The 27,979-nt window shown below is 43.7% G+C and overlaps 1 protein-coding gene across 1 annotated transcript; it reads left to right on the forward strand.

Moving 5' to 3' along the window:
- Window positions 1–3,892: 3,892 nt before the first annotated feature.
- On the forward strand, window positions 3,893–26,513 carry Eif4b (eukaryotic translation initiation factor 4B). Its single transcript, XM_028781121.1, has 15 exons — window positions 3,893–3,985; window positions 10,955–11,092; window positions 13,207–13,415; window positions 13,752–13,868; window positions 15,143–15,197; window positions 15,540–15,674; window positions 17,805–17,942; window positions 18,041–18,214; window positions 18,987–19,215; window positions 20,742–20,839; window positions 22,123–22,336; window positions 22,814–22,869; window positions 23,836–23,941; window positions 24,139–24,211; window positions 24,554–26,513. Exons 1-15 carry the CDS (start codon window positions 3,973–3,975, stop codon window positions 24,632–24,634), a joined length of 1,836 nt encoding a protein of 611 aa, XP_028636954.1. The 5' UTR covers window positions 3,893–3,972; the 3' UTR covers window positions 24,635–26,513.
- The last annotated feature ends 1,466 nt before the right edge of the window (window positions 26,514–27,979 follow it).

The following is a 27,979-nucleotide window of genomic DNA, read 5'->3' on the forward strand; positions in this document are numbered from 1 at the left end:
AAAGAAAACTTTAATCCTTTAATCTTTGTTTTTATGTATACGAGGGTTTTGCCTACATGCCTGCTTTCGCACCACGAAGATGTAGCACTGTAGAGGCCAGAGGGCAAATTAGATAGATCCTAGGGGATTGGTATTATAGTTCTGTGCCATATGTGGGTTCTTGGGATTGAACCTAGGTTCTCTGGAAAGACAGCCAGTGTTCATAGCCACTGAGCCATCTCTCCAGCTCCCAAAAGGTGAATTTAAAGGGAACTTGAAGGACAGGCTTCATCATTGACAGTAGTGTATATGAATTATTTATTCTAGCTCACCCGTATAAAAGACACAGAGACCTGGTATTTTATTTAAAGCTGTAAGCCTAGATTGAGCATGTTCTGTGCTATTCCAAATCCTTGTTACTTGCTGTTTGAGTCTCACTGGGGCTGTTTCTGCTCCACCAGCCTGTCTTCAGGGCGCATTTCTCCTGGCCATGTGCTCATGAGCCATCTGGCTTCAAGGGGGCCTCCTCCTCTTCCCATCCTTTTCTTCCTTGCTCTTCCTCCTGGTCTCTCCTGAGACACCCCCCCACACACACACACTCGATTCCCAAGTCCCACCTTTCTCAAGCTGTATTGCCCAATCAATTGAGATATTGTCCAGCCTTTTATCAACCATGCAGCTTTAAAATGGGGGGCAAGGTTTATACAACAAAGGCTGCGTATGTGAGCATACACTCGTCTGGGCTGCAACCAGATTTTGAGGGTCAGGATTAGCATTTGTATACATAGCACCAGACCAACGCCTCAACAAAGGAAGAAGAATTCCAGACAGAGAGAAGAGCAAAGGGCCAAAAAAGGACTCCCATGTTAGGAACAAACAGTGTATATGGCAGGAACACAAGTCAAGATAAGTGAGGCATGGTGCCGCATGCCTTTGATCCCAGAACTCAGAGACAGAGAAGCAGGAGGATCTCTGAGTTCTAGGCCAGCCGGGCAGGTTCCAGGACAGCCAGAGTTACATAGGTAGACACTATCTCAATCAATCAATCAATCAATCAATCAATAAATGGAGGTGGCTGGAGAGATGATTCAAAGGTTGAGAGCTGTCATGGTTTAAATAGGTTTCCCCCACACACAGATTCATGTGTTTTTAATGCTTAGCCATAGGGAGTGGCACTACTAAGAGGTGTGGCCTTATTGAAGGGGTGTGGCCTTATTGAAGGAGGTATGGCCTTGGAGGAAGTGTGGCCTTTTTGGAGGAAGTACATAACTTTGTAAGTGGACTTTGAGATCTCCAATGCTTAGTCTCTGCCCGGTGTGGGAGATAGTCTCCTCCAGTCTTTTCTTGGCTGCCTTCTGATCAAGATGTAGAACTCTCGGCTCCTCCAGTACCATGTCAGCCTGGACACTGCCATACTTCCTACTGTAACAGACTACACCTCGGAAACTGTAGGCCATCCCTAATTAAATGATTGCCTTTGTAAGAACTGCCTTGGTCATGGTCTCTCTTCATGGTAACCCAAACTAAGACAAGAACTTACTGCTTTTGCCAAAGACCCAACTTCAGTTCCCAGCTTCGACCTGGCAGCTTACAACAGCCTGTAAGTCCAGTTCCAAGGGGCTGCTGCCCTTTTATGACCTCCATGGCACCAAGCATGCACTTGGCTCACTTACTTATTACATATAAGCAAAACACTCATATACATAAAATGAAATAAATCTTTTTTTTTTAAAGAAAGGGCCAGATGTAGAGTTGTATACCTTTGACTCCACCACTTAGGAGGCAGAGGAAGGAGGATCTCTATGAGTCAGCCTGGTATACATAGCAAGTTCCATGCTAGCTAGGGCTAAATAGTGAGACCTTTTCTCAAAAACAAAATGAAATGAAAGAAGGAAAGAGAGAGAGAGAGAGAGAGAGATAAGTGATTGGGAAGTGGGGTACACATGGCCTTAGAAGCCTATTTAGCTTTAATTACGGATTCAGGAGGCAGAGGCAGGTGGATCTCTGGGAATTTAAAGCCAGCCTGCTGTCCACAGTGAGGTCCAGGACAGCCAAAGCTATGAAACAGAGACCCCATTTCTCAAAAAAAAAAAAAAAGTCTTATTTTGTCCATGTGGATACGGTCATGTTTCTCAGCAACTGTTCAGATCTCTCCTTCAGAAAGACGTGTGTGGCAGCCTTGTACTACATGCATTGCAGTAGACAGAGCCTTCAGGCAAGAAACCCAGTTAGAAAGTTGATACAGTGGTCAGGCTGAAAGGGCGAAAGTGATAGAAAATTAGAGAAGGATTGGGTAGGCACCATGGCTATCAAATCTTGACAAATGATCTACAAAATGTCTCTTGTAGCCCAGGCTAACCTTCGCTTGTTTTGTAGCCAAAGCTACCCTTCAAGTGATCTTTCTATCTCAGTCTACCAATCACTGTGATTACATATTTTTTTATGTGGTGCTCCACAATCAGCTGAGAAAATTATTTTCTGTTTTCTTGTTTTGTTTTTGGTTGGTTGGTTGGTTGGTTGGTTTGGGGTTTATTTTGTTTTGTTTAATTTTGTTTTGAGATGGGGTCTCAGTGTGTAGCCTTGGCTGACTTGGAACTAGATATGTAGACCAGATTAGCTTCAAACTCTCTCTCTAGAGAGACTTGCCTTTGTCTGCCTTCCAAGTGTAGGAATTAAAGGTATGTGCCAGCTGGGCATGGTAATAAATACTGTTAATCCCAGCACTCAGGTAGAGGCAGGTGGATCTCTGTGAATTTAAAGTCTTGCCTGGTCTACATAGTGAGTTCCGGCACAACCAGAGCTAAGTAGAAAGACCCTGTTTAAAAACACCAAAATAAATAAATAAATTTAGGGCATGTGCCACCATGCCTGTTTCTGCAAATCATTTTTTAAATGTACATTTATTTTTATTTTATGTGCATTTGCTGTTTTACTGCATGTATGTCTGTATGAGGGTGTCAGATCCTCTGGAACTACAGTTGTGAGCTGCCATGTGGGTGCTGGGAATTGAACCCAGGTCCTCCGGAAGAGCAGTCAATGCTCTTAACCTTTGAGCCCCTACACCCCCCATGCAAATTTATTTTAATAAAAATTTTCTGATCTAGGGAAACGATCAGAAAACACATGTTTGTTTTTTATGACAATGTTTTATGGTGATTAAAAAATTTTAGGAGCTGGAACTATGGCTCAATGGCTAAGAATGTTCCCTGTTCTTGTAGAGGAGCAGGCTATTTGGAGTTATACCAAACTACCTTTTACTATATTATCCTATTTACCTGTATTGTTTATCATTTGTAATATTTTATTCAAGGTAGCCTTATTCCCTTTATTTATTCCACAAATGTCTGCTAAACAGTGCCTGGAACATGGTTGGTGCTCAATAGTTTCACTTTGTGAAATAAAATAAGAATGAAGCATTCTTGCCTTGTCAGTCAATCGGAGGGTTAAATGAGGCAAAAGCCCATGGCTGTAACATGTTCAAATGTTACCTTCTTAACTGAGACCGTTCTACAGAACGTTGGATTTTTCTTTGCCTTTGCAAAAAGTGATTTAAAAAGAAACTCAGAATCTTCCCTTCGAAAAAAATCAATTGTGGCACACCCATTCTAGATTCCAAGCCCACTCGGTTCCATAGAATCAGCAAGTGCGGCCCCGCCCTTCGCACCGACCCAGCACCCAGAAGTCTGTGCGCCAGGAGACCCCGCCCCGGGCGCAGATCGGACCTCACGGCAGCGCTGGGCTCAACGTAAAGCAAAGGGTTTCGCGACAGCTCAGACTCCACCCCTTCGGCCACATGTCGCACAGGTCTTCCCGTAGGACGCCGCGCCACCTCCTCGCGCTGCTTTACGAACCTAGCGCGGCGGCGCCCCGCCTCCTGCCTCCGTCCTCAGCTCCCCGCCCCCTCCTGGTTTCACATCTCCAAGCCAGTCGCGCCCGCTATAATCACGTGATTGCCTCATCCGGGTCCTTTGCGTTCTCTCTCCCTCTCCCAACATGGCGGCCTCAGGTGAGTGAGCGGCCGAGCGTGGCCAAAGACCAGGCTCGGAAACAGCCTCCGGGCTTGGTCCGCTCTTTGCTGGAAGTGGGGGGCCGGAGGCACCGGCTCCTTTCGGACCTGGGGGCTGCGGCAGGCTGGCGGCATGGCCGCTTTAGGTTACCGCCTCGGGATGTTTAGGGGGAGGGGAAGCCTTCCCCTCCCCCTCACACCCTTTTCACCCCTTTGCGCGAGGTTGGAGTAGGCAGTAATGGTGGACTCTGCCTTCAATTGGAGGAGGTAGCACAAGAAAGATGTGCGAGAGGCGCGAGGCTCTCATAGACCTGAAAGCACTGCGCCCGCGCCAAGGCGCGGATGAAGGAAGGAGGCGGTTGGCGCGCGGACCGGAACACAGTAGACTGGGTCTCCAAGGCGCGAGGCCGTTGCGGACCCTAGTGGGGGGCAGGGGCGGGGGGGGCAGTTAGAACGTGAGCGCGAGTCCGTGGAGGGGGCAGATGGAAGCCGCGGTGCGCGTGCGCGGCACGGGAGACGAGACGAGGCGAGGTGGAGAAAGCGCGCCTCGGAAGCATGCGCTGCTGGACTCCAGATGGGAAGCCTGGATGGACCTGGGTTTTGCTCATTTGTGACCTTGTACTTTAAGCTTTAGTCGGTTTTGGAGCGTGGCTCGGCTGCTGGACTCCCAAGTGAACTCGTATTAGGTTTGGCCCTACTATAGTTGGGTGTAGGGAACCCAGTGTGCGCCCACGTGTTAGGGAGGAGCTGTGGGGATGGACACCTAGATTCTCCTGTGCCTTTTTCTTTCCACTTCCGATTCAACCAACAGTTTTTACTGAGTGCAGACTATATGCCAGGCAGAGGTGGGGAACGAGAGCGGGGCGTTGCATTGTATAGAGCTTCCATTATTTTGGGTAGTTTTAGTGTCAGGATTCAGCTTTCGTTATTTTCCCAGATAACTGGGAAACTTCCAGAAGGTGCTATTAAAAGAAGTTCTGTGGTTTTGTTTGTTTTTAATGAAATGTGGTGTTCACTACATTGCAAGTGAGGCTTGTTGAAGGAGGTTGTTTTGGGGTTTGTCTTTTTTGTTTGTTTTGGTTTTTTTGCATTTCCAGTAGATGCCAGGAACTTTTAAACACTTAGCATTAGTTTTAGTTTAGGAAATACAGTTTATAACGTTACTTGTAAAAAATGCCTTTTGGATTGCTGTCTCTAAACTATGAGACAAAGTCTCTGTTATTTAGCTCTGACTGTCCTGGAACTAACCATGTAGACCAGGCTTGCCTCGGGATTCTTGGGATTAAAGGTGTTTAACACCACGCCTGGCAACATTCAATATCTTAACCAGAAGTCCATCTTTTCTAATATTACAAGGAATTAAGGTTATGTCTTTGGGAAACTTTCTTGCTGAATTAAGATGCATTTGACCTTAAAAACTTTATTTCTTCCTGCATTGTTGGACATTGGACCAGAGCTTTGGGACATGCTAGGCAAGCACTCTAAGCTAAATCCCCAACCCTGGGTATAACAGCTTTTGTTAGTATAGCACTTAATTGGACAAGCCTATGAGACCATGTAAAGAATTGGTGGTTTCTCCAGCTGAAGTAAAATTGCTCAGATTTGGTTAAAGTCACATTGCTTACAGGTAGCAGATCAGGGTCACAGTCCTGGAAACTCTGGGCTTCTGGGCTCATTAAGACAGTAAGTACTAAGTTGGAGCTGCTGGCTAAAAGTATCATCTACAAATTGCAAAAATGTGTTTTAATCAGTGAACAATACTCCTTGGCCTACAGTTTAGTGTCTTAACTAAGTGAAAAGTTGTAGATGAATTTCCTCTTGTGAATTTCTTAATGGTGAACAACATAACTGGACTGGAGAGATGGCTCAGGGTTTGGGGCACTTGATTCCAATGCTGTCAACTTGAGTTTGAAGAATCCATGTGATGGAGGCGAGAGCAGACTCCTGCAAGTTGTCCTTTAACCTATGTGCAATCAAAAAATAATCAAAAGTTATCCTGATAAACTGTGTGTTTGGTTTTTTTTCTGTTGATTGTGATCCACTGGTTTATAAGATTTCACTAGTGGTGCCCCTTTCCCTTTTTCTTTAATAATCTGTTCTCCTAGGAAGGTCCTCTCTTCAATTCAGTTCAGGAAATGTAGCTTGGTTTGTTACCTCAGCACAAATTTACCTCTTATTTGGCCTTTGAAGAATTTGGAATTGATAACAACTCTTCCTTCAATTGAGTGGCCACTGTGCCCAGAGTTGGAAATGGGTCTTAGGTTTTCTCTGTAAAAATACTAGATACAACTTAATCACAATTTGGTAAAGTGAAAAAATATTTGAGACAATACTAGTTTCCATGTGACCTACTTCTGACCTTAGTATCTTAGTGTCTCGGAGCTGACGAATGGGGATTCTTTAAGTTTCTAGGAAATTTGAACCTAGGTAGGTAATTCTTTAGTTGCATCTTTAAAAGAAGACTTCAATCTATGAGAGTTTAACTGAACAAGCTAGCTTGCCTGTCATCCCAGCACTCAGGAGGTTGAGGTTGGAGGATTGCCATAGTTCCAGGCTAACCTGGACTACAGTGAGATTGTGCCTTAGAAAAAAGGCCTTTAAGTTTTTATTGGGGCTTGTTGCTATGACACCCATGCTGTCAGGTGTTCTTTGGTAAGATGTTTAAATAGTTGGTTTTTACAGTGTTGATCTTCATAATTGAAACAGTTTCAAGAGTAGTTACATGTATACAAATTACCTTTTGGCAGAGTACAGAGTATTTCTTGCTCTGCAAGGATGTTACTTAGATCAAAAAGTCAAATACTAAGTATTGTCAATTGAAGGAAACCGGTGTTTCACACTGAAAAAGTATGTGTGTGTGTTTACTTTAATAGTAGCTTTGAGGTATAGCTTATGAGGAACTGTGTTTTCAGGGTCAGGAAGGATGGTAGAAGGGAGATGGAAGCGTTGAGCTGGTGAGATCAGTGTGTGGTGAAGACTGTCTTGAAGAACTAAACAAATAGTTGATCTTTGTTGGTTTGTTTGTTTGAGACAGGTTCTTTGTAGACCAGGCTAGCCTTGAACATAACAGAGATTCTCCTGCTTCTACCTCCTAAGTGCTAGAAATAAAGGTATATGTAGCCACACCTGGCCTTAAAGTCTTTTTATTTTTAATTGTGTATATGTGTCTAAATACGGATCTGTGCACATGGGTATAGGTACATCAGACTTCCTGAAGCTGGAGTGACATGTTCTGAGCTGGTACTGGGAACTGGACTTGAGTCCTAGGCAAGAGCAGTCCACACTGACCTACCTTTCCAGCTTCCTCGTGCTTCTCCCCTTCTCCCCCCATTTAAATCTTTTAAACATGGAAGGCCCTAATGTTGGGGGATCAAAGGGCATGGAAGATGATTTTGATAACTTGTCAGTGAAATAAAATGGGATGGGCGAACGCTGCTATCCCACTTTGTTCTCCTTTTAGGGTCTGCTTTTTAAACGATAAAGGGGGAAGTAATAACTCAAAAAGGATTTTTAAAGTAGCAGTGTTTTATTGTGAATGTTTTGTTGATGTTCTTTAGCTTATTTTGAAATATCAAGTAATGTTAATGAAGAATGAGATTTTTGTTTTTCTTAACTTGAGTTAAAAGGTTAGGAGTTGAGAAACCCTAATCTACAAAGTTGATTTAAGCCAAATCATTTCAAAGGATAGATTAATTCTAGATTATGCTGTGGTGGTGGAAGATAAAGGCTAAAATAATGTGGCTAGAGAGATGACAGTGGTACTCTTGGAGAGGATCTGGGTTCAGTTCCCTGCTCCCAGGCTCACAATTGTCTGTAATGCCAGTTCCAGGGAATCCTATGCTTGCTTTTCTATTAGCGTCCACAGGCACCTGGCATGCACATAGCACACGTACAGACAGAAAAAAAAATACTATTTGTTTTTGTTGGTATTTTTATTGGTTATTATTTATATCTCAAATCTTATCCCCTTTCCCAGTCCCCCCCCCCCTTTTTTTTTTTTATGTAGGCGTGCTTTGTCTGCATGTACATTCCAGAAGAGGGCATCAGATCCCTTTATAGATTGTCATGAGCCCTCATGGTTGCTGGGATTTGAACTTGGGACCTCTGGAAAAGCAGCCAGTACCCTTAACCGCTAAGCCATCTCACCAGCCCAACTAAATACAAGTAAATCTAAATTGTAGGACAGTTTTAGGATTCACATAATACAAACATCAATCAACAAATGCCCCGTGTAAGATTGTCTACCTTGTATTGCATTAAGCGAGCTTAATTGTTGGTTAACTCTGTGACTTAGAGTGCACAAAGGTTCAGTCCCCAGCACCTGCCATGTCAGCCTGGTTTGGTGGTGCATGGCTGTGATCACAGAACTGAGGGAGGTGGAGGCAAAGAGAATCAGAATTTAAGGTCATTCTTGGCTACTTGGGCAGTTTGTGGTCTGCTGGAGATGCATGAAGTGGGGGGCACAAAACTTGCACATGTCTATGTGTGAATTGGGGCAGAGCGAGTGCTTTAGGGCCCAGCCTCTGATAAACTATTTTCAAACAGAGTAAGTTAACCATAGCTCAATTCAGTGGCCAGACCTTGGTACTCTAGCCTTAGAATTTGAGATACACAGTCAACAGCTGATTCAGAGGAACAGAAGGGACTAAGAGGATCATGTGATCTGCCTGGTGCATTGTCGATTTTAGAGTCACATTAGCATTAAGTTACTTAAAAAGAATGGACTGATTAATAGCCATCTTCTCTGCTTTTGCTGTGTGTGCGGGTTCCTTTGGGTTGAACATTCAACGTCTTAACACTTGAGGCTGTTATGTACATAATGCTGTCTGTAGCATTCATAGCAAAACAGGGTACCTTTATTTTCTTCCAACAGTTTTTTTAATTTGCAAAAGCAGCTTTTTGTTAAGCATTAGTGTATAGAGTTAGAATATTCTCTTGAGTTGAAAATTAGGTGAGAATTGAAAGGATTCGTGATTATTAAAAACCATGAAGCTGCTGGGTGAACCATCCATCCCTTTAATCCCAGCACTTGAGAAAGCAGAGACAGGCAGATCTCTTGAGTATGTAGCTAGCCAGGACTGCATAGTGACAACTATGACACTGATGTAATTGAGCAAAGATCTTAACTTTGGAGGAGTGGAACAGTCACTGATTACCAAAGCTGGCCTCAAACTTGTTTTTTGTTTTTTGTTTTTAAGAACAATTCTTGAGTTAGGCTCCTGGGAGTAATTTAAGAAAGGAGGTGGTTTTCTCTGACTTGGTTCACTGAAGATCTTGTTTTCCATGATTTTTTTTTTTTTATTGATTTATATGAGTACACTGTAGCTGTCTTCAGACACACCAGAAGAGGGCATCAGTTTGCATTACAAATGGTTGTGAGCCACCATGTGGTTGCTGGGAATTGAACTCAGGACCTCTGGAAGAACAGCCAGTGCTCCTAACCGCTGAGCCATCTCTCCAGCCCCGGCCTCAAACTTGTAATCCTCCATGGTGCCGAGACTAATTCCAATCCAGCCATGTAGGATGTTTTTGCTTTGGCTTAGTTTTAGGGAAGGTTCCCCCATCCCCCTCTTAATGGCCTGGTGGTGACTTTACCAGTTCTAGAACTCTTCTTGGTCCCTTGAATTAGCTGTTGACTGTGCTGGGTCTGAAACTTTGAAGGTACAGAGAAGAGAGTTCAGGTTATTTGTATGACTTTTAACTAATTGAATGCTTTCAAATGCAACTGAGGGCAGCAGGCATTTTACCATGGCTATGATGACCTGTCATAGAAATTATACCCTATTTGGTGTCCTTTCATGAGCTAGGGAAATACCTGAGGTTTCCTTTCTTCCCTCTAGATAGATTTTATGAGTCTTCTTTGTGGTTAACAAGCAGACAATACACACAACAAGCCGTATAGAGAGACTTACATGTTTAGGAGCTGTGTCTTGTCTTTGCATTTAAGGAGCAATGAATGTACTAGCATGATACCATTTAGATTAGTGTTATCTATATAATATAAATGTTTTGGCTGCCTGTCTGAATTCAGAAGGGGCCAGATCCTCTGGAGTTGTTAGGTCTGAGAACTAACCTTGGGTCTCCGGAGGACAACAGGTGGCTCTCTCTTCTTAATGGCTGAGCCACTGCTCTAGTCTATTACTTTTACTTTTTAGAAAGCACTTGATTACAGGAATGGTAAAACAGGAACGCTTGGTCTCTGAACTCAATGCTAGCTTAGTTTACATAACAATTCCCTCCTCTTCCCCTCCTTGTAAGTCATTTCTAAAGTAAATTATCTGTCTTTGGTTTTTCAAGCTTTGTAGACCAGGCTAACCTCCAACTCATATCCTTCTGCCTTTTCCCCAAGTACTGGAAAGGTGTGTGCCACCACCACCTGGCTAAAAATTTCAAATATAACTGGAGAGTATAGTTTGTTGTAGAGCCTTTGCCTTACTTGTCTGTTAGTAATAAATGAAGGATGTCTTCATCATATTTCCCAGAGGGTATTAATGGCTAGCTTTCCTTTTCTATACCTAGATATGTGTATATACATAAGCGTTTATCATATTGTTACTGTAGTTTTGTGGGACAGTCTCATGTATCCCAGGTTAGCCTCAGACTAACCCTGTAGCTGAGGATGGCCTTTAACTTCTGATCTTCCTTCCTCTGCCTACTTAGTCTAGCATTTCAAGTATATCCTGCCGTACCCAGTTTATATAGTGATAAGGATTAACCCCAGGTCTTCATGCTACCTATGTTAACAAATGAGTTTACACGCACAAACATACCCTGTCCTGCCTCAGATATTATGCCCGACTTCTTGACTATTGTGTTTTCTCCACATTTATATCTGCATAACATTTCTTTTATGATGTGAATTCCACGATCCAGTTATCTGGTAGGTCTTTGCTGATTTCTTTAAATGTCTTTAATGGTTCAGGATAAGTCTTAAGTACTTACTTGTTGAGTAATCTTTTTCTCTTTCAGCAAAAAAGAAGAATAAGAAGGGGAAGACCATCTCCCTAACAGACTTTCTAGCTGAGGATGGGGGAACTGGTGGAGGAAGCACCTATGTCCCCAAACCAGTCAGCTGGGCTGATGAAACAGACGATCTGGAAGGAGATGGTAATTTCCCTTTGTTGTCATCCTTGGAACTATCATTGTACTTAAATTAAAATTAAAAGTTCACTGTTTTCTAGATAAAATGGTATTTCATGATTTATCTCATTTGTAATTGGAAAGGATTTTAGTTTTGTACAGCCTGAAGTTTTTTGTATGTTTTGGGGTGTTGGGTTTGATCTCCAGTTGACTCTCAAACTAAAGTGAACTTTCAGAATAATCACATGCTGGTCCTGGCTATTTATTAAGACTGAGTAGCTACATGTGGTGGTACGCTCCTGTCTGTTCCTGGCTACTCTGAAAGTACAAGACTAGCCCAAAAGATACACCGTGGCTGTTACATATTTCCCACGTAATTAGTTAATTCCCATTTCTTTGCCTCACCCTGTTTTCACTTCAACTTGATGCCAGCTGCTGAATATGCTCAGTTGAGCTGATTGCATTGTTATATCACTCATAAGGAAAACCTAAACGTTTTGTGCCATTTTGTTTTGTTGGCTAATTGGGTATGCGTTTGGGAGTATGATCTCACTATGAAGCCTTGACTGACCTAGAACCCATAGAGATCATCTGTCCTGCAGTGCTAAAATTAAGGCTTGTACCATTGTGCCTGGCCTTGGTTTTGGTTGGGGTATATGTGTTTCTGCTTTTCTTGTTATTGATTATGCATGTGGTCTCCTGTAACTATAGCCCTGTCAGCTGGACTTGGTATATTTTACATAAGACTTATCTCAAGCTCTCAGATCTGCTCACATCCACCTCTTTGTACTAGAATCATAGGCATGCATGCCACAGCTGACACAGGGGTTTTTATATAATTATTGGGACTTCATCAGTCTAACTACTTTATTTCCTCCAAACCCCCGCCCCCTGAAAAAAAAACTTACTGCAAACTGACCACTTTGTGGCCTAGTTTATAATAAACATAGGAAACTTTATATAGCTTATATATTCTCTGAATGTTGAAACTAAATACAAATTCAGGGACCAGGACTAAGATAGTTGGTATTGTTTGTTTGGATTTTGGGGAAGACAAACCTTAAAGAAGGCCTGGTAAGGTGGTACATAGCTGTAATTCCTGGGGTTGGGAGGTAGAAACTGGAAGGCCTCAATTGAGACCAGGCTAGAACACTGCCTCCAAAAAGCAGAGGTAGAGGGGCCAGAGAACACGAGGCCCAGCCAGTCTAGTGGTGGGCGTGTAAGAGTGATCAGGAGTGCTTAGTGTGTTTGGGGGAAAAGCATCCTGGTCTAATGCTTTACCATCTAATTGTTGTCTGCAGATAGAACAGTGTCACAGGCTTGTCAGGAAAAAGTGCCTTGTAATAAACATGTAAAGGCTTTGGTCCATGGCCTTCCTTACATGAGTAAAAGGAGAGAAGGCAGGACTCCAGCCTTCAAGGAAAGGCCCTGACATCCGTGAGCATAGACCTCCAGTGCTCCTTACTTTTGTTTTTTCTCTTCATTCACTTTTTGTTTGTTTTCCTTATGTGTGATAATACGGTGCTTCTTGGATCCCCTGGACTTGGGTTTACAGATGGTCCTGAGCCACAGTAATTAAACCTGAAACCTGCAAGAGCAACAAGTGCTCTTAACTGTTGAGCCATCCTACAGCCCCTTTGTTCACTCTTGATTGTAGCACCTTAGAAATATTTGTCTTTGCTTCAATGACACAGCCTTGGCTTGGCTTGGCTTGGTGTTGGCCTGAATCTCTGGCTCTACTCTTACATGTGTGTGGATTTGTGGAGGTTGGTTTGAAGGATTTTTTTTTTTTCAAGACATGTTACACTGTGTAGCCCTGTGTGTGCTGTACTCACTCTGTAGACTTGCCTGTCCTTGAACTCAGACTTAAAGGCATGTGCCTCCAACTCCCAGCATGTGATTTTTGATACAGAATCTTTATATAGTACTGACTGGCCTGGAATCCACTGTGAATATTGGGCTAGTCTCAGACTTTGAACCAGCCTCTACCACTATGCCTGCTGGATTTTGGGTTGTTTTGAGATGATCTCCATATATAAAACCCAGGCTGGATTTGCTCACATTGATCCTACCATCTTAGTTTCTCAGTGCTCTGCCATGCTCAGCTTCCTAATTTACTTTTGTCTGCTCTTCTGTCCTAGTGTCAACAACTTGGCATAGTAACGATGATGATGTGTACAGGGCACCTCCAATTGACCGTTCCATCCTTCCCACTGCTCCACGGGCTGCTCGGGAACCCAATATCGACCGGAGCCGTCTTCCTAAGTCGCCACCCTACACTGCTTTCCTAGGGAATCTGCCCTATGATGTGACAGAAGACTCCATTAAGGATTTCTTTAGAGGATTAAATGTAAGTGTATTCGTGTCAGGATACATTGTTTGTGGGTGTCAGGATACACTGTGGGTTATTGAGGATAATAGCTAAATAAACCAATTGTGGGATGGGCCACAGAAGAAGGCAACAGAGTCCAAGGTGCAAAGAATACCTTAATTTTGTTTTAAGGGTTAAATTAGTATGATTTGAAAGGTATGGGCTACAGAGTTGTCTATCCATCTACCAGTTTTTCTCCTAGAGACATCCAGGTTCTTATATGTTCTTCAGAGAAATTATATTATGTACTGATGACCTTTTTGGGTTTGTGGTTTGTTTTTAACCTTGTTATTTTTTGTTTTTTTATTCTCTCAGATCAGCGCTGTACGCTTACCACGTGAACCCAGCAATCCAGACAGGTTGAAAGGTTTCGGCTATGCAGAATTTGAGGACCTAGATTCTCTGCTCAGTGCTCTGAGTCTCAATGAAGAGGTAAAGAAATTAAGAGTTGGGGTGGGTGGGGCTGAGCCTTTAGGAGTGCTGGCTGCTCTTCCAGAGGATCTGGGTTCAAGTCCTACCACCCACATGACAGCTCACAACCATCAGTAATTCCAAGATCTGACACCTTCCCTCAGACAGACATACAGGCAGACAAAACACCAATTCACGTATAAATTTCAAAAAGGAAGTGAAGGTAAAGGATGGACAGTCTTATGTTTATCAACCAAACCAAGTCACTCCTTTGACGTGTGTATCATTTGAGGTACAGTGATTTCAGTGGACTTTTAGGGAAGAAACCCAGCATATGGGGCTGGAGAGATGGCTCAGCGGTTAAGAGCACTGACTGCTCTTCCAGAGGTCCTGAGTTCAAATCCCAGCAACCACATGGTGGCTCACAACCATCCGTAATGAGATTGGATGCCCTCTTCTGGTGTGTCTGAAGACAGCTACAGTATATTCATAAATAAAGTAAATAAATAAATCTTTAAAAAAAAAAAAAAAGAAAGAAACCCAGCATATGCCAGATTTCTAATAAACTTAGTAGTTTAGGTCAGCTCTAGGGTTTTACTTTTTAAAAATAAACTGCCTTTGTAAATGCAGAGAGAAAGGTGAACTAGGTTCTATTAAGTGTATCTTTTCAGGGTTGGGGTATTTAACTCCAGAATTCCAGTCTAAGTCTACCATTTGATATAATTGTAAATAAACAGTTCTTAGAAATATTTTCACTGAATAATCATTGAATGCCATAATCTGTATCAGATAAGGTTAAAATTCATGGGTAGAGCCAGACATCCTGGTTCATGCCTGTACTCTCAGCTAATGGGTTGGTCAGAGTATTTAAAAGGTAATTTGGAAAGGGAAAGTCAGAGGAACTGAGCTCTACAAAGAAACAGAGTGAAAAGGCCTGGAGGCAGCAGTCTTCAGTATACTGCTGCTCTGTTGTTGGCCTATTTGTTTGAATAAATAATGGTTTTGGTATTTTTATTGTCCTTTTTCTTTGGAAGCTGGGTCTTCCTATATATTCTAGGCCGGCCTGAAATTTGGAATAGCTCTTGTCTGCTTCCTGAGGGCTATAATTGTAGGCATGTTAGCTGATTGAGAATTGCTTTCATTACACTAAACTGACAGTTAACTCCAGTATATGAAATGGGCTTTGGAAAAATAGAAGAATTAACTTCATATTAATCTAAAGCCAGCTTTGTTAATTCTTCTAAATTTCAAACTTCCAAGTTCTTACAACAGTTAATAGGATCCTGTGCTCTCAGTCTCTAGGTAACAGGAGAATTCGAGTGGATGTTGCTGATCAAGCACAGGACAAAGGTAAGAAAACTGGTAGAATTCCCAGTTTGGCATAGTGGTTCTAGGCCCTGTAATCAGTCCTCAACCAATTTTGTTCCTTGGGAACTTTAGGCGGTATTAAAGGAGATTTAACTTAGACAAAAGGACTATTAATGATGTCTAATGAGTACAATCCCAAATAAGCATTAATTAAAATACATTTGAGGAAAAGAATGGATCAGTTACTGCAAAGCCTGGGCCACTTTGGGATGCCAGTGTGTTAGAAAGTAGAAGCCATAGGTGGGAAAATTGGGATGTGAAGGATCTTGTGAGACGTTAAGTGGTGTCTCCGGTAAGCTAAGTTGTTTGGTTTTCTGTCTACAGACAGGGATGACCGTTCTTTTGGTCGAGATAGAAATCGGGATTCTGACAAAACAGACACAGACTGGAGGGCCCGTCCCGCCACAGACAGCTTTGATGACTACCCACCTAGAAGAGGCGACGATAGCTTTGGAGACAGTAAGTTCAGGTTTTTTTTAATTATTTCTTGTGTCTATAGATAATGGAACCTTGGCAGTTAGAAGTTGGGGGACAACTTATAAAGTGTCTTTGGTTTTTCTGGAGTTTTGGGGGGTATTTGTTTTGATTACATAAATTGTTGACAAATGCAGAAAAGGAATTTGTTAAGTTCCTAATTTAAAAAAAAATCTTAACAGAAAGTACGGGCATTTCTCTTTGGTCACAGTTGTTTATAAAGAAGAATAACTGGGACAGAAGTGGTAGCTGTGTGGTCAGTTAAATGTTACAGTCCTTATCAAACAAGCCAGGGGAGCCTAAGTTGGATTCCTAGTTGCCCTGTTAAAAAGCCAGATGTAGTGAGGTGAGGAAAGCAGATCTCTAGAACCTGCTGACCTTATGAGTCTTACTTCAGGTCAGTGAGGGACCCCAAACAAGATGGATGGTATTTTAGGTACAACACAGACCTACATACACACAGACATGAAACCTACAGAAAAAGGTAAATGCTTATTTAAATTTCATCAGCAAGACTCTATGTGGGAAACAGCCAGGAACTGCTGTGTGGCTATAATTGTGATTAGTTTTAAGGGTGACTTTAGAGAACTTAAAATTCATTCACTTAAAAATGCAGTGACTGGGGCTGGACAGATGGCTCACCATTAAGAGCACTGACTGCTTGCTCTTTCAGAGGTTCTGAGTTTAATTCCCGGTAATCACATGATGGCTCAGAACCATCTGATGCCCTCTTTTGGCACACAGGTGTACAGGCAGACAGACAGTGACTGTACTTTGTACTGAAGACAGTATACAAAAGAACCTTTTCACTGAACATTGGCAACAGTGGAAAGGATTGGACAGTGTTGTATTTTCCACTTAAGTCTAAGGGTAAAAAAAAAATTATGAATAAAGTGATTAACCTGTCTTAAAATACATTTGAAATGATCATAAAGATTTGAAAATAATGGAATTCTTTATATTTATAGCACAACATGCATGCAATAGCAAGACTAAAATTTGAGGGGAAAAAAACAGTACTGTATTGTGTTAATACCTAAGTTTGTTTTGGAGGTGGTCTCACTGTGTAGTCTTGGCTGGCCTGGGAATCAAGAGATCTGCCTGCATAGCCCTACTGTGTGTCGAGATTAAAATTGTGTGCCTGTTCAACACTTTAAGGTGTTATTTGTCAGGTGTGGTGGCGCATGCCTTTATTCCCAGAACTCAGGAGGCAGATGCAAACAGAGTTCAAGACCAACCTAGTTTCCAAAGCAAAAAGGGAGAAGAAAATTGTGGGGGGAGGGTGCACTTGAGTATAAGATCCACAGAGGCCAAAAGAAGGCCTTGAACTAAGTGCAGTATGCACTCTTAAGAGTAGATACATCTCTTCAGCCACCACCAGATTTTTAAGAACCATTTATTGGTTGCCTAGCCAAGCACATGTATGCCTCAGCATAAGTTGTAGAGGTCAGAGGACAACTTTTGAGAGTCTGTTTTCTTTACTCCGTGTGGGTTCTAGGAATGGAGCTCAGGGTGGGCAGGCTTAGAGGCGGGAACCTGATCAGCTGAGCCGTCTCTGGCCCTTGTGCCAAAGTTGGAAGCAATCTTTGATTGGTGTCAAGCATAGAAAATCCCAGCTGTATCCTGTTTTGTGCGTAAATGTATTTAAACATTGTGTTCTAGAATTTGATTTAGAATATATAGATATTATCACCTCACCCACCCAAGGGGGGGGGGACTGTTAAACCAGCAAAATTGAACCAGGGAGCTATCCTGTACCTGCTACAAGGGTTATGGGGTTGGCTTTTTGACAGAACAATGACTTTGAATTCGATCCTGCTGCCTAACATCCCAAGTGGTAGTGTGGTCCATGAGTTAGACCTAGAGTCACGTGTGTGCTGGGCAAGCATCCTGCCGAGTGAGTGCCATTCCTAGCACCCATTGGGTATTCGTTTTCCTTTTTTCTTTTTTCTTTTCTTTTTTTTTAGAAATAAATACTGAGACATTTTTAAGTCCGTTCTAGTTTGAGGGTGTAGTCAGACTATGTAAAAGACTAGGTCATCCTGAATAGAACTCATGAAAGCACATTGGTCTAGGGAGCTGCCACACTTGTTACCTATTTTCTTTTCTTTCTAGAGTATCGAGATCGTTATGATTCAGACCGATATCGGGATGGATATAGGGACGGATATCGGGACGGCCCACGCAGAGACATGGACCGCTATGGGGGCCGGGATCGCTATGATGACCGAGGCAGCAGAGACTATGACCGAGGTAGTCACGGTAGTACTCAGTGAAAAGCACTAGTCAAGAATTTTCTACTTTGCTTTTTCCCCCTTTCTGTGTGACCACAATTTGAGATTTGTTAATAGGCTATGACTCCAGGATAGGCAGTGGCAGAAGAGCGTTTGGGAGTGGGTACCGGAGGGACGACGACTACAGAGGAGGTGGGGACCGCTATGAAGACCGATATGACAGACGGGATGATCGGTCATGGAGCTCCAGGGATGATTACTCTCGGGACGACTATAGGCGTGATGACAGAGGTACTCATCTCTTTTCTTCATGGAGCAGAAAACTAGAAAGTTGTTCCTCAGTTGTAAAGGAGGCAGCAGAGCACAACAGACAGCTGGGTATGGATGGCAGCATGAAGAGAAAACAATCTTTTCATACTGAATGCAGCTCCATAGCAATCTTCTGTTGCCCTATCAGTGAGGAAAATGAAAGTTCCAGCCAGTAATTATTACTGATTTTATTAATGGCGACATTAATGTTCAGAGATAACTGAAGACTATGCTTCTAACTGTTGAAATAAATCACTGCCACACTCAACTCTACAGGCGTTGAGAATAAACAGTAACCACCTCGGCTAGTGTGGCTATGCCATCTGAAGGTTAGCTTTTCTGCCTTTGATCAGGATGAAAAATGGTCTTGTTAGGTGACCCAGCTTGATTAAATTTTAGGTCTGTTTTGAAAGTACTATGATAATTTGGAAAGAAAAAAATTGGACTACTTAGAATTTCATACAAACGTGTAAGAACGAACGAAATGAAGCCTCCCTTGGCTAGGGAGGTAGCTTAGACTGCTGTGCCTGCCGTGCAGGTAGTGAGACTGCGGATGGGTGTGCTCTCCTGTGTCTATAATGTACACACTCTAAAGTCTTAGATGTCATATTGCTACAAGGGTTTTTTAACCTGTTGAAGATCTCCATCTTCAGACCAGATCCTTGAACGAGATTCCTAAGAGTCTAGGGTCTGGCTTTCAGCAGTCACCTTCAGATGATTTGGAAACTATTACTTAGAGTTTCATTTAACTTAGGTCCCCCCCAAAGACCCAAACTGAATCTAAAGCCTCGGAGTACTCCTAAAGAAGATGATTCCTCTGCTAGCACCTCCCAGTCCAGCCGAGCAGCTTCTATCTTTGGAGGGGCGAAGCCTGTTGACACGGCTGCTAGAGAAAGAGAAGTTGAAGAGCGGCTACAGAAGGAGCAGGAGAAGCTGCAGCGGCAGCTGGAGGAGCCAAAGCTAGACCGCCGGCCCCGGGAGAGGTAAGGGGCTTCCACTAGGTGGCTTCTCTACTGACAGTCAGGGCACCTGGGAAATGGGGTGGTTACTGGTTGTCACAGAGATGTGTTTATTGGGTGGTTGGAGCAGTCTCCAGAGTATAAAAGTGGCACACACTAAAGACTTCTGTACCTTCAAGTTTTCAAAAAGACTTGTGCTATACCTAACAAACAGAAATTGCTGGCACTTCACAAGTAAATAAATCGCGCCTTTTGTAAAAAATAGTTTGGTCCAATTCCTTTTATTTTACTTGTATGAGTGTGCATATAGAGGTCAGAGGACAGTTTGTGCATCTTCAGACTGGTCAGGAAGTGTCATTGCATACCAAGTCACCTCACTAGCCTTGATTTTTGAAACAGAGTCTCACGGGCCACACCAGAAATCGCTGAGCCCGGTCAAGCTTCTTGCTGTGCTACCAGGTGTTGCAGGTGCCAGCATGACCCCTCAGCCAACTACGTCCATTTGTTTTCCTCTTATGTAAAGTAGAGCATGCTCTTTCTTGTTGAATATAGTCAGAAATTGTTTCACATTTTTTTGTTTTCTTTGAGACAAGGTCTCTGGTTCCGGCTGTCCTAGAACCAGAATGGCCTCTCAGACTCAGAGGTCTACCTGCTTTTTCCTCCTAGGATTGTTGGAATTAAAAGTATGTGCCACCATACGCAGCACCAAAAAAAAATAGGGTTTTATTAAGAAAAACTCAGCAATGTTCTATATGAATGACTTTCACAGTTGTATTCAGAGTAGAAGCTAACATGGGATCCTGAGGTATTTAGAACTGGCATATGTAACCTGCTGCCTTGAAATAGTTTAAGAAGATAAAGCCATGTGATACAGTCTTAGGACTGGCTGATCCGAATGGATGTCTGTCGCAAAGCATGAGGGCCTAAGTGGAAAGGGCTCAGCAGAGATAAGCACAAGCCCTAGTGGTCGCATGCTAGTCACTGGCCTGCTCAGTAAACTTCGTGCCATCTAAGAAAGACTTGTCAGGGCTGGAAGGATGGGGATGGCTCATTGCTTAAGAACTCTGGCTGCTCTTACACAGTCCCTGTTTTGATTCCCGCACCCCAACCACCTGTAACCCAGTTCCAGAAGATGCCATAATAATGTCTGGCCTCTATAGGCACCAGGCACACTCGTGGTGCACAGACATGCATGCAGGCAACACATACATAACATAAAAGCAAGGTGAATAGCTTCTAAGGAACAGTGTCCCAGTACTGTCCTCTGGCCTGCACTTACCAAGACCGTCTATTAATAGGTGTTAATTTCTTTTTTTTTTTTTTGGTTTTTCGAGACAGGGTTTCTCTGTGTAGCTTTGGCTGTCCTGGAACTCACTCTGTAGACCAGGCTGGCCTCGAACTCAGAAATCCACCTGCCTCTGCCTCCCAAGTGCTGGGATTAAAGGCGTGCGCCACCACCGCCCGGCTAGGTGTTAATTTCTATGAACAGTTTCTATCAGATTCATTGTGGCATCGAGTGTCTTTCTTCTTTTTTGATCTCTTGTGTGCAGACACCCAAGTTGGCGAAGTGAAGAGACTCAGGAAAGAGAACGGTCGAGGACAGGAAGTGAGTCATCGCAGACTGGGACCTCAGCCTCATCTGGCAGAAGTAAGTCAGACCGGGTGGGGATTGGTGTCCCCGTTTCCCACAGCCAGAATTTTCTTTTTCCCATGTAGCCTTGGGTGTCCTGAAACTTGTATAGACTAGACTGGCCTCGAACCTGTTGGTCAGAAGCTCCTGAGTCAGCCAGGCCGATGGGTTCTCAATCCCTTGCCTCCCATCTGTTATTGTCTGTTACTAAAGAGAATATTTGACTGTTAGATGTCTTGTTTTTATGTTTTTAACATTTATTTTGTGGAGGAGTGGGGTCTTGTGTCATGATACAAGGCCAAAGGAAAACTTGGAGCAGTCTGTTTTCTCCAGAGAGAGAAAACGGTCATTGACTTCAGCAGGTTTTGATGGCAAGTGACCACACCTGCTGTGCTATCTTGCCGGCCGGCCATGTTTTCTATCTCACTGGGTTTTTTTTTTAGAGCCACCTCACTTTGCGCTGGTTTTTGACCTCTTGGGGTGACATTATTTGATGCTGTTTAGGCAACATTAAAGTGGTGTTCTTGAGGGTAAATCCTCATTTCCTCATTAGCGTGTGTAGTGTCACAGAGTCCTGGATCACAGATTACAGCACTCCATTCCTTCTCTTACTGTGATTTGCTGTTGCTAAAGCTCTCCTACCTCCAAGTTTACTTGTACTTGAGTATTTTAAAACAGCCCAATGCCAGAGTGATTTTTCAATTGAGCCAAGTGTTATAAGAGTTTTCTGTAGATGTTTCACCTTTGTAGTAGCCCTGTCTGTGACATGAGGTAGTGCTCCTTCTGGCTCGGTTAAGTGTGGTGTTGGTTTGTGTAGCCACTTTGCTAGAGCTTGTACTTCACGTGTAGGAGGTAACTGGCAAGGCAGGCTCCATGGCTCCAGAGAGGTTTGTGTGCCAGTACAAATGTGTCTGGTTTTTGTTCCTGTGTAACAGCTTCCGTCTGCTGAGCTGAGCTGAGCTGGAGCTGAGCAGTGGTTCCTGGGTTTGGGTCCTGAGTCCCGTTCACAAAAGCATGTTGTCCCCAGTTAAGGCTGTCTTGACAGACACGTTTGTAACTCCAAAAAAAAGTTCTCATTACTTCCAAGACAAGATTGCTGTAGCTTTTAGGTAGCTTTTTTCCCTTTTCTCTATCCATAAAGCATTTTTCTTCAGGTGGCCTGGAAGCCATTGGTTTATGTATAACTGTAGCTATCAGGAACTAGTTGGTGTCTGCCGATGGAAACGAATGTGGTGATGCCCCCATTGCCCTGCTGCTGCAGTCCAGGTGGGCTCTGTACAGTGAGTCCCTCTTCCCCCCAGATACACGAAGGAGAGAGAGTGAGAAGTCTCTAGAAAATGAAACCCTCAATAAAGAAGAAGACTGTCACTCTCCAACCTCTAAGCCTCCTAAACCTGACCAGCCTCTAAAGGTAATGCCAGCCCCTCCACCAAAGGAGAATGCGTGGGTGAAGCGAAGCTCTAACCCTCCTGCTCGATCTCAGAGCTCAGACACAGAGCAGCCGTCCCCTACAAGGTGAGTAGGCCTGTAACAGCAGCTGCTTAGCTGAGGTGCCCTGAGGGAGTGTGGCCTGTGTAATACTACAGATGAGGTTGCCTCCTGTATAATTCATACACTGTTGTCTCAAAACAGTATCTGTTTTCTTGATTCTTGTTAGCCAGTTGACATCACTTTGACAGGTTAAGATCAGCTATGATGGGAATATTTACCACAGAAATAAGTGGGCATGCTTTGCCCTGGGACATACTGTCAGTATAACCTTGCTTAAGACTCTTCATTTTTTCCAAGGGAAGACTCCAGCTAACCATGCTGGATTTCCAAAGCATGTGGCACTTAAGTGACCGTTTTCGTTGTCTTTCCTGTATTCTAATATCTTGTGTGGAATGAAGGCTCTTGTTTCTGAAAAGGCAACCCTAGTACATTTGGAAAATGGTGTAAGCTTGTATTGTCTTCCTGTAAGAACTGATGACTGATTTGCTTGCTTCATTCCAGTGGTGGAGGGAAGGTAACTCCAGCTCAGGCCTCTGAGGAAGGACCGTCAAGGAAAGGTGAGCCCGTGCCAAGGGAGAGGAGAAACTTTAATCCAGTTAAATCTTAAAGTGCAAGCACATCCAGGGGTTACACACAAGTTCATTTCCCAGTACCCATGTGGTACTTAAAACCATGACTTCCACAAGCCCCAGACAGATGTGCACACACGCAGGCAATACACTAAAATAACTGTAAAGATTAGTAAGCACCTTGCCAAAGGATTTTGTTTTTTTTGTTTTTCTAGACAGGGTTTCTCTGTGTAGCCCAGGCTGACCTCCAACTCAAGAGATCCACCTGCCTCTGCCTCCCCAGTGCTGGGATTAAAGATGTGTGCTATCACTACCTAGCAAGAAGACATTTTAAAATAAAAGCTGCAGTGGTTTTTCAGCCCTTTGGGTTGAGTGATGGCACTTTATGCAGGTGCGTGATGTATCTCAGCCGTAGTCATCACTGCCGCCCCGTTAGCCTCTTGTCCCTTCCTGCCTGTCCCCTCCTCACCTAGCCTCTACTTTCATGACTTGTGAGGGAGTGGCCTACTGGGATTTATTGAGGATTATAAAAGTGATGACACCTTACCAATGACTGTACTGTTGAACATTCAGCCTTCAATTTTTTAATATTCTTTGATGAACTACCTTTTTATGCCAGTAGAGGGCAGGAATGGCTTCTTCAAATCTGCCTCTTCCTGGTAAAGCCTGCCTTTGGGGAAATTAGGAATAAAACACATCTATACAGGTTCGAAATGTCACCCTTAGTAAACCAAGGTCACTACAGAGCAATCTAGTTCCTATCTAGTTCTGTCTTGCTTTTCCAGGTGACATTCATTACAGTAGGACTTTTAATGGAAAGAAAGGCCTTGGGCTGGTTTAGAGTGGGGTAATTTCCCTTAATACGTGTTTTCCTCAGCTTAAAGGAAGGCAAGGACAGGAGATGGGCTACTTTATATAAGCCTTGAATTTGGGTTTGTGTTTCTGCTTAAACAGATGAAAATAAAGCCGAAGGGGTGAGTGCCACAAAGGGCCAAACTGGGAGCTCCAGCCGTGGTCCTGGGGACGGAGGGAACAGAGACCACTGGAAGGAGTTGGATAGGTATGTATATTTTTTCCTCACTGTTTATGAATCTTGTGGTGTTAGATGGTGGGGAATCTTTGTAAAGTGGTTCTTGGCTTTCTCAAGCTTTGTCAGGTCTACCACTATGAACAAACTAGAGTCACAGTTAAATTTGCAGAATCTAAAAATGTGCTGTCCCAGCAACGCCGTTGAATAGGATATTTGTGTCTCTGCAGGAAAGATGGCAAAAAAGATCAAGACTCCAGATCTGCACCTGAGCCAAAGAAACCTGAAGAGAATCCAGCCTCCGTAAGTATCGTGGCCTTGCTTCTACTTCTTAGTTTTGTGTCTGACTCCTTTTTTCTTCAGTGGAAGAGTTGGAAATGAGACATCAGTGCTTGTTCACATTAGTGAGAAAAGTTAAGGTGGGTTTTTTGTTGTTGAGACCACCTTTCTTAGCTCTCATCAAGATGATGTGTGGCTGAGTTCACTCATACCCCTGACCCTCCCTGACTACTGCAGTGAACATGCTCTCTCAGAGGAGTGGATGTGGTCTGGCCCATCCATTGTGCCAAGGCATTACTGTTGTGTTTCTAGGGTTTAGGTAGGAGAATTGGGCTCTCATCCATGACCTTGTCCTGTCTGTTACAGAAGTTCAGTTCTGCAAGCAAGTATGCTGCTCTGTCTGTGGACGGTGAGGATGAGGATGAGGGAGACGACGGCACTGAGTAGAGCTCCACACCCTGTGCTTTCTCCTAGTCTCCACCCCGGAACAGTCAAGAGCAAATCAAACCTCTATCCAGACAAGACAAAATAAATTCACCATCTCCTGAAGACCTTTCTAAACTTTTTTTTTTTTTTTAATGAAATGAAATTCTTTTGCATGCTGCTGCAGCCTTTTAAAGTATTGAAGTAACTGGAGAATCACCATTGTAGCCTGAGATGTGGCTACCACTTTGGGAAAGTTGTGAGTGTCTGATTGATACCAAGCAGTTACCTGTGTGACTAGTGCCTGGGGCTCCATTCAGCAGAAATGCAGTGACAGAGAGGCAGTCACATCAGTTAGGCAGCGGAGAAAGGTGCAAGGGAGAAGTGAGATTTCTATCTTCTAATTCTTATCCTAAGGTGGCACCTGTGAATTCCCAAACATTACCTGAATAAATTTCCCATCCTTGGAAAGGTAGCTCTAGTCTCTCAAGCTGTTTTAGTCTCCGGGAGGCTGCCAGCCCCTCTACTTTATTTCTGACTTCAATGGGGCCAGCCTAGGGGGAATTCTTTTTTTTTTTTTTTTACCCCCCAAGGGGGTAGTTGGGAGTGAGTCTACAGACCACTAACAAGTAGTACCGCTTGGGGACCAAAATGAAAGGGAAACTCAATCGTGGTTTGAAAAGCTTGGGGGAGGTGATTGATTATATTTTATACCAGGTAGTAAGGGAATTGGTGTGACCTCCAGTAAACACATGAATAGGATGGTCTGGATGAGGAAGCACTTACAGGTAGTGGGAAGTTCTAGTCTTGTGGATCCTGGTTTTGCCCCTTCTAAACTGTCCTTTCTAGAGGTTCGAATATATCCATTCTTTGAAAACCTTGTCACTCTGGTCATCTTATGTTCTTAATGACACTTAGCCTCCTAAAGCTGTCTGTGAGTCACACATCTCCCACAGACCACAAGAAACTGTGCCTGAGGTGAGGACTCTCTTTTTCTCAAGCAAACCAGCTCTGTGCTATCTTTGATTCCTGCCCCTATTTGCCTGATCCTGCTTTCATCCCTTAACTGATGAGCTTAGGTGGTGAATGGGGGTCTGTAAATGGGGTGAGTTGCAAGTCTAGCCTTGGTTGGGGTGTTTTAAGGTTTCTATAAATTTCCTTCTCTGGAACCCCATGCCAGTGCTTGAGTTTATAATGTATGTGACCTAGACTGTGGTTTCTGCTTAGGAGGTTTGGCTTCTTTACTCCCCTCAAGAATAAAGGATAATGCAAAGAACTATTGAACAAGGTCCTGATTCCGCGTGCAACACTGTAGCTTGACCTGTCTGTTTTGATGTGCACCTTTGTAGGGGTCAGCTCCAAAGACGGCAAGCCTCCGTGTTGTGGGTAGTCAGGTTCCTGCAGTCAGACAATACCTTGGTCTTAGTTCAAGCCCTAGCCTGCTGTGCAGGAGCACTGATGTCCATGCTGCAGCAGTGGGCACAGCAGATCGCTTCTCCAGTGGGTTTGATTGGCTAGTAGCTAGGAAGTGGGCTTTTGCAGAGGTACCCACAGTTGAATGGGTTTTTTAAAACGATTGTTGTAGACAATGAGAAGGTAGTTTGCCCTCTTCATGTCTATTTCCCTTCCACATAGTTGCATCCAAAAGACAGCTGTTTTGTCCCACTCTCTTACTTTGCTCCTCTGTAAAAAAAACAAAAAACAAAAAAAAACAAAAACAAAAGCAGGGGTTGACTTATGTCCCGCTCCTGAATACATGTAAAATTTGTACAAAAATATCTTCTATGAAAATGATTTGTAATCTGTAGACATTACTTGGGAGATGTCTTGAGATGTAAAATCCCATCCTTTGGGTTGAGGGTTTTTTTGTTTTTCTCCAAATAAATCCAGTCTTTAAAGTTGATGGTTAATGTTGCAGTTTTTTGGGTATTTGCTGTGCTTTTATTCTCTCCCCATCTCCATTCCTTCCAATGTCCACAGCAGTGCATGGGCTGTTGCATAGCAGAGGTATGGGTAGGCCCATCACAGTGGAAATGGACCTCTGTACTGTACATGGAGCCCAGGGCTTGCTGTCCTAGTGAGCTTGTTCCACCCCCAGCGTTTCTGCCTAGTGTCAACACTGCGGGCTATGCCTCCTTGCAGTCCATGAAGCCACGTGGTGTGCGTAGCAAGCTGCTGTGGGGCACTGAAAACAGGAGATGGGTTAGAATAGAGACAGCCTCTAGAGCCACAAGGAACTGGAACACATCTGAGGGACTTGTATGCAACACTGGCTACTGGCGTCTAAAGGCAGCTGCTTGTCTAGGGTTTGGTTTGGTTATATTGGTTGGGGGTTTTTTGTTTGTTTAGTTTTTTATTGAGAAAATGATTTTCTGTGTATCCCTGGCTTTCCTGGAATTGACTCTCCATTGCCTGGCCATTGCTTTTCTATTTTTTTTGTTTGTTTGTTTTTTGTTTTTTGAGACAGGGTTTCTCTGTGTAGCCCAGGCTGTCCTGGAACTCACTCTGTAGACCAGGCTGGCCTTGAACTCAGAAATCCACCTGTCTCTGCCTCCCAAGTGCTGGGACCGCCCGGCCGCTTTTCTATTTCCTAACAAAGCCAAAACTAGCAGAGCCAGCTATGAGTGGCTATGCTCTGGGGGCTTTTTCCTTGTGAAAGGCTTCCCAGGCTTTACCCCGGAAGCTAGTCCCAGTAGACTAATGCCATCCAGCTGTGAGCAGCCAACATCTGGGAACAGACACAAAGATGAGAAAGATGGTCCTGTCTGTCCCGGGAGGATCCTCTAAAAAAGCAAGGCTATATAGCATGACCACACCTACATAACCATTGTATGGAGCTGCCTCTCTGTAAAGTCAAAACTAGTCAGTCCTATCTGCCATTCCAGCTGGCAGAATGCAAAAAGGACATTCATGTGACTTGATTCTGAGCTGAGTACACACCAGGCCACAGAACCAGGCACTGTGCTCTGGAATCCAAGGCAGCGAAGTGTTAAGTGTCACCTCTGTGCCTCACTAGCTCCAAGCATGTACTCTAAGGAAGTGACTGAGCTCCACATCTGCTTCTAGAAAGCAACAGTTGACAAATAAGCTTCGTTTCTCAGCAACCATTAACCCCCCCAGGGCTACAAGTGAAGGGGACTTGCCTTCCCGCCCCCACAGAACAAAGTTTGGAAGGGAATTCTGTTCCCACCCAGCAGCAGCAGCCTCCTGGTTGGACAATGCTTACTCTGTACTCTGCTAGGAGGTCCGCCTCTGGAGCTGGCGCTGCCCCCTACCCCACGCTGCTCCTCCTGGTTCCTAGAGCCCTGTCTGTGTACTTCCAGCCAGGACGGCCCCAAAGCTCTCAAGATCCACCTCAAAAAAATTAGG

Source organism: Grammomys surdaster, unplaced genomic scaffold (genome assembly GCF_004785775.1).
Source record: "Grammomys surdaster isolate TR1022 unplaced genomic scaffold, NIH_TR_1.0 374, whole genome shotgun sequence".
Taxonomy (NCBI): Eukaryota; Metazoa; Chordata; class Mammalia; order Rodentia; family Muridae; genus Grammomys; species Grammomys surdaster.

What these genes read in the sequence shown, in the direction of transcription:
- Eif4b (XM_028781121.1), top strand. An exon ending in CTATAGGCGTGATGACAGAG is followed by an intron (nt 18,215 to 18,986) that starts GTACTCATCTCT and finishes CATTTAACTTAG; the next exon opens with GTCCCCCCCAAAGACCCAAA. An exon ending in CTCAGCCTCATCTGGCAGAA is followed by an intron (nt 20,840 to 22,122) that starts GTAAGTCAGACC and finishes TCTTCCCCCCAG; the next exon opens with ATACACGAAGGAGAGAGAGT.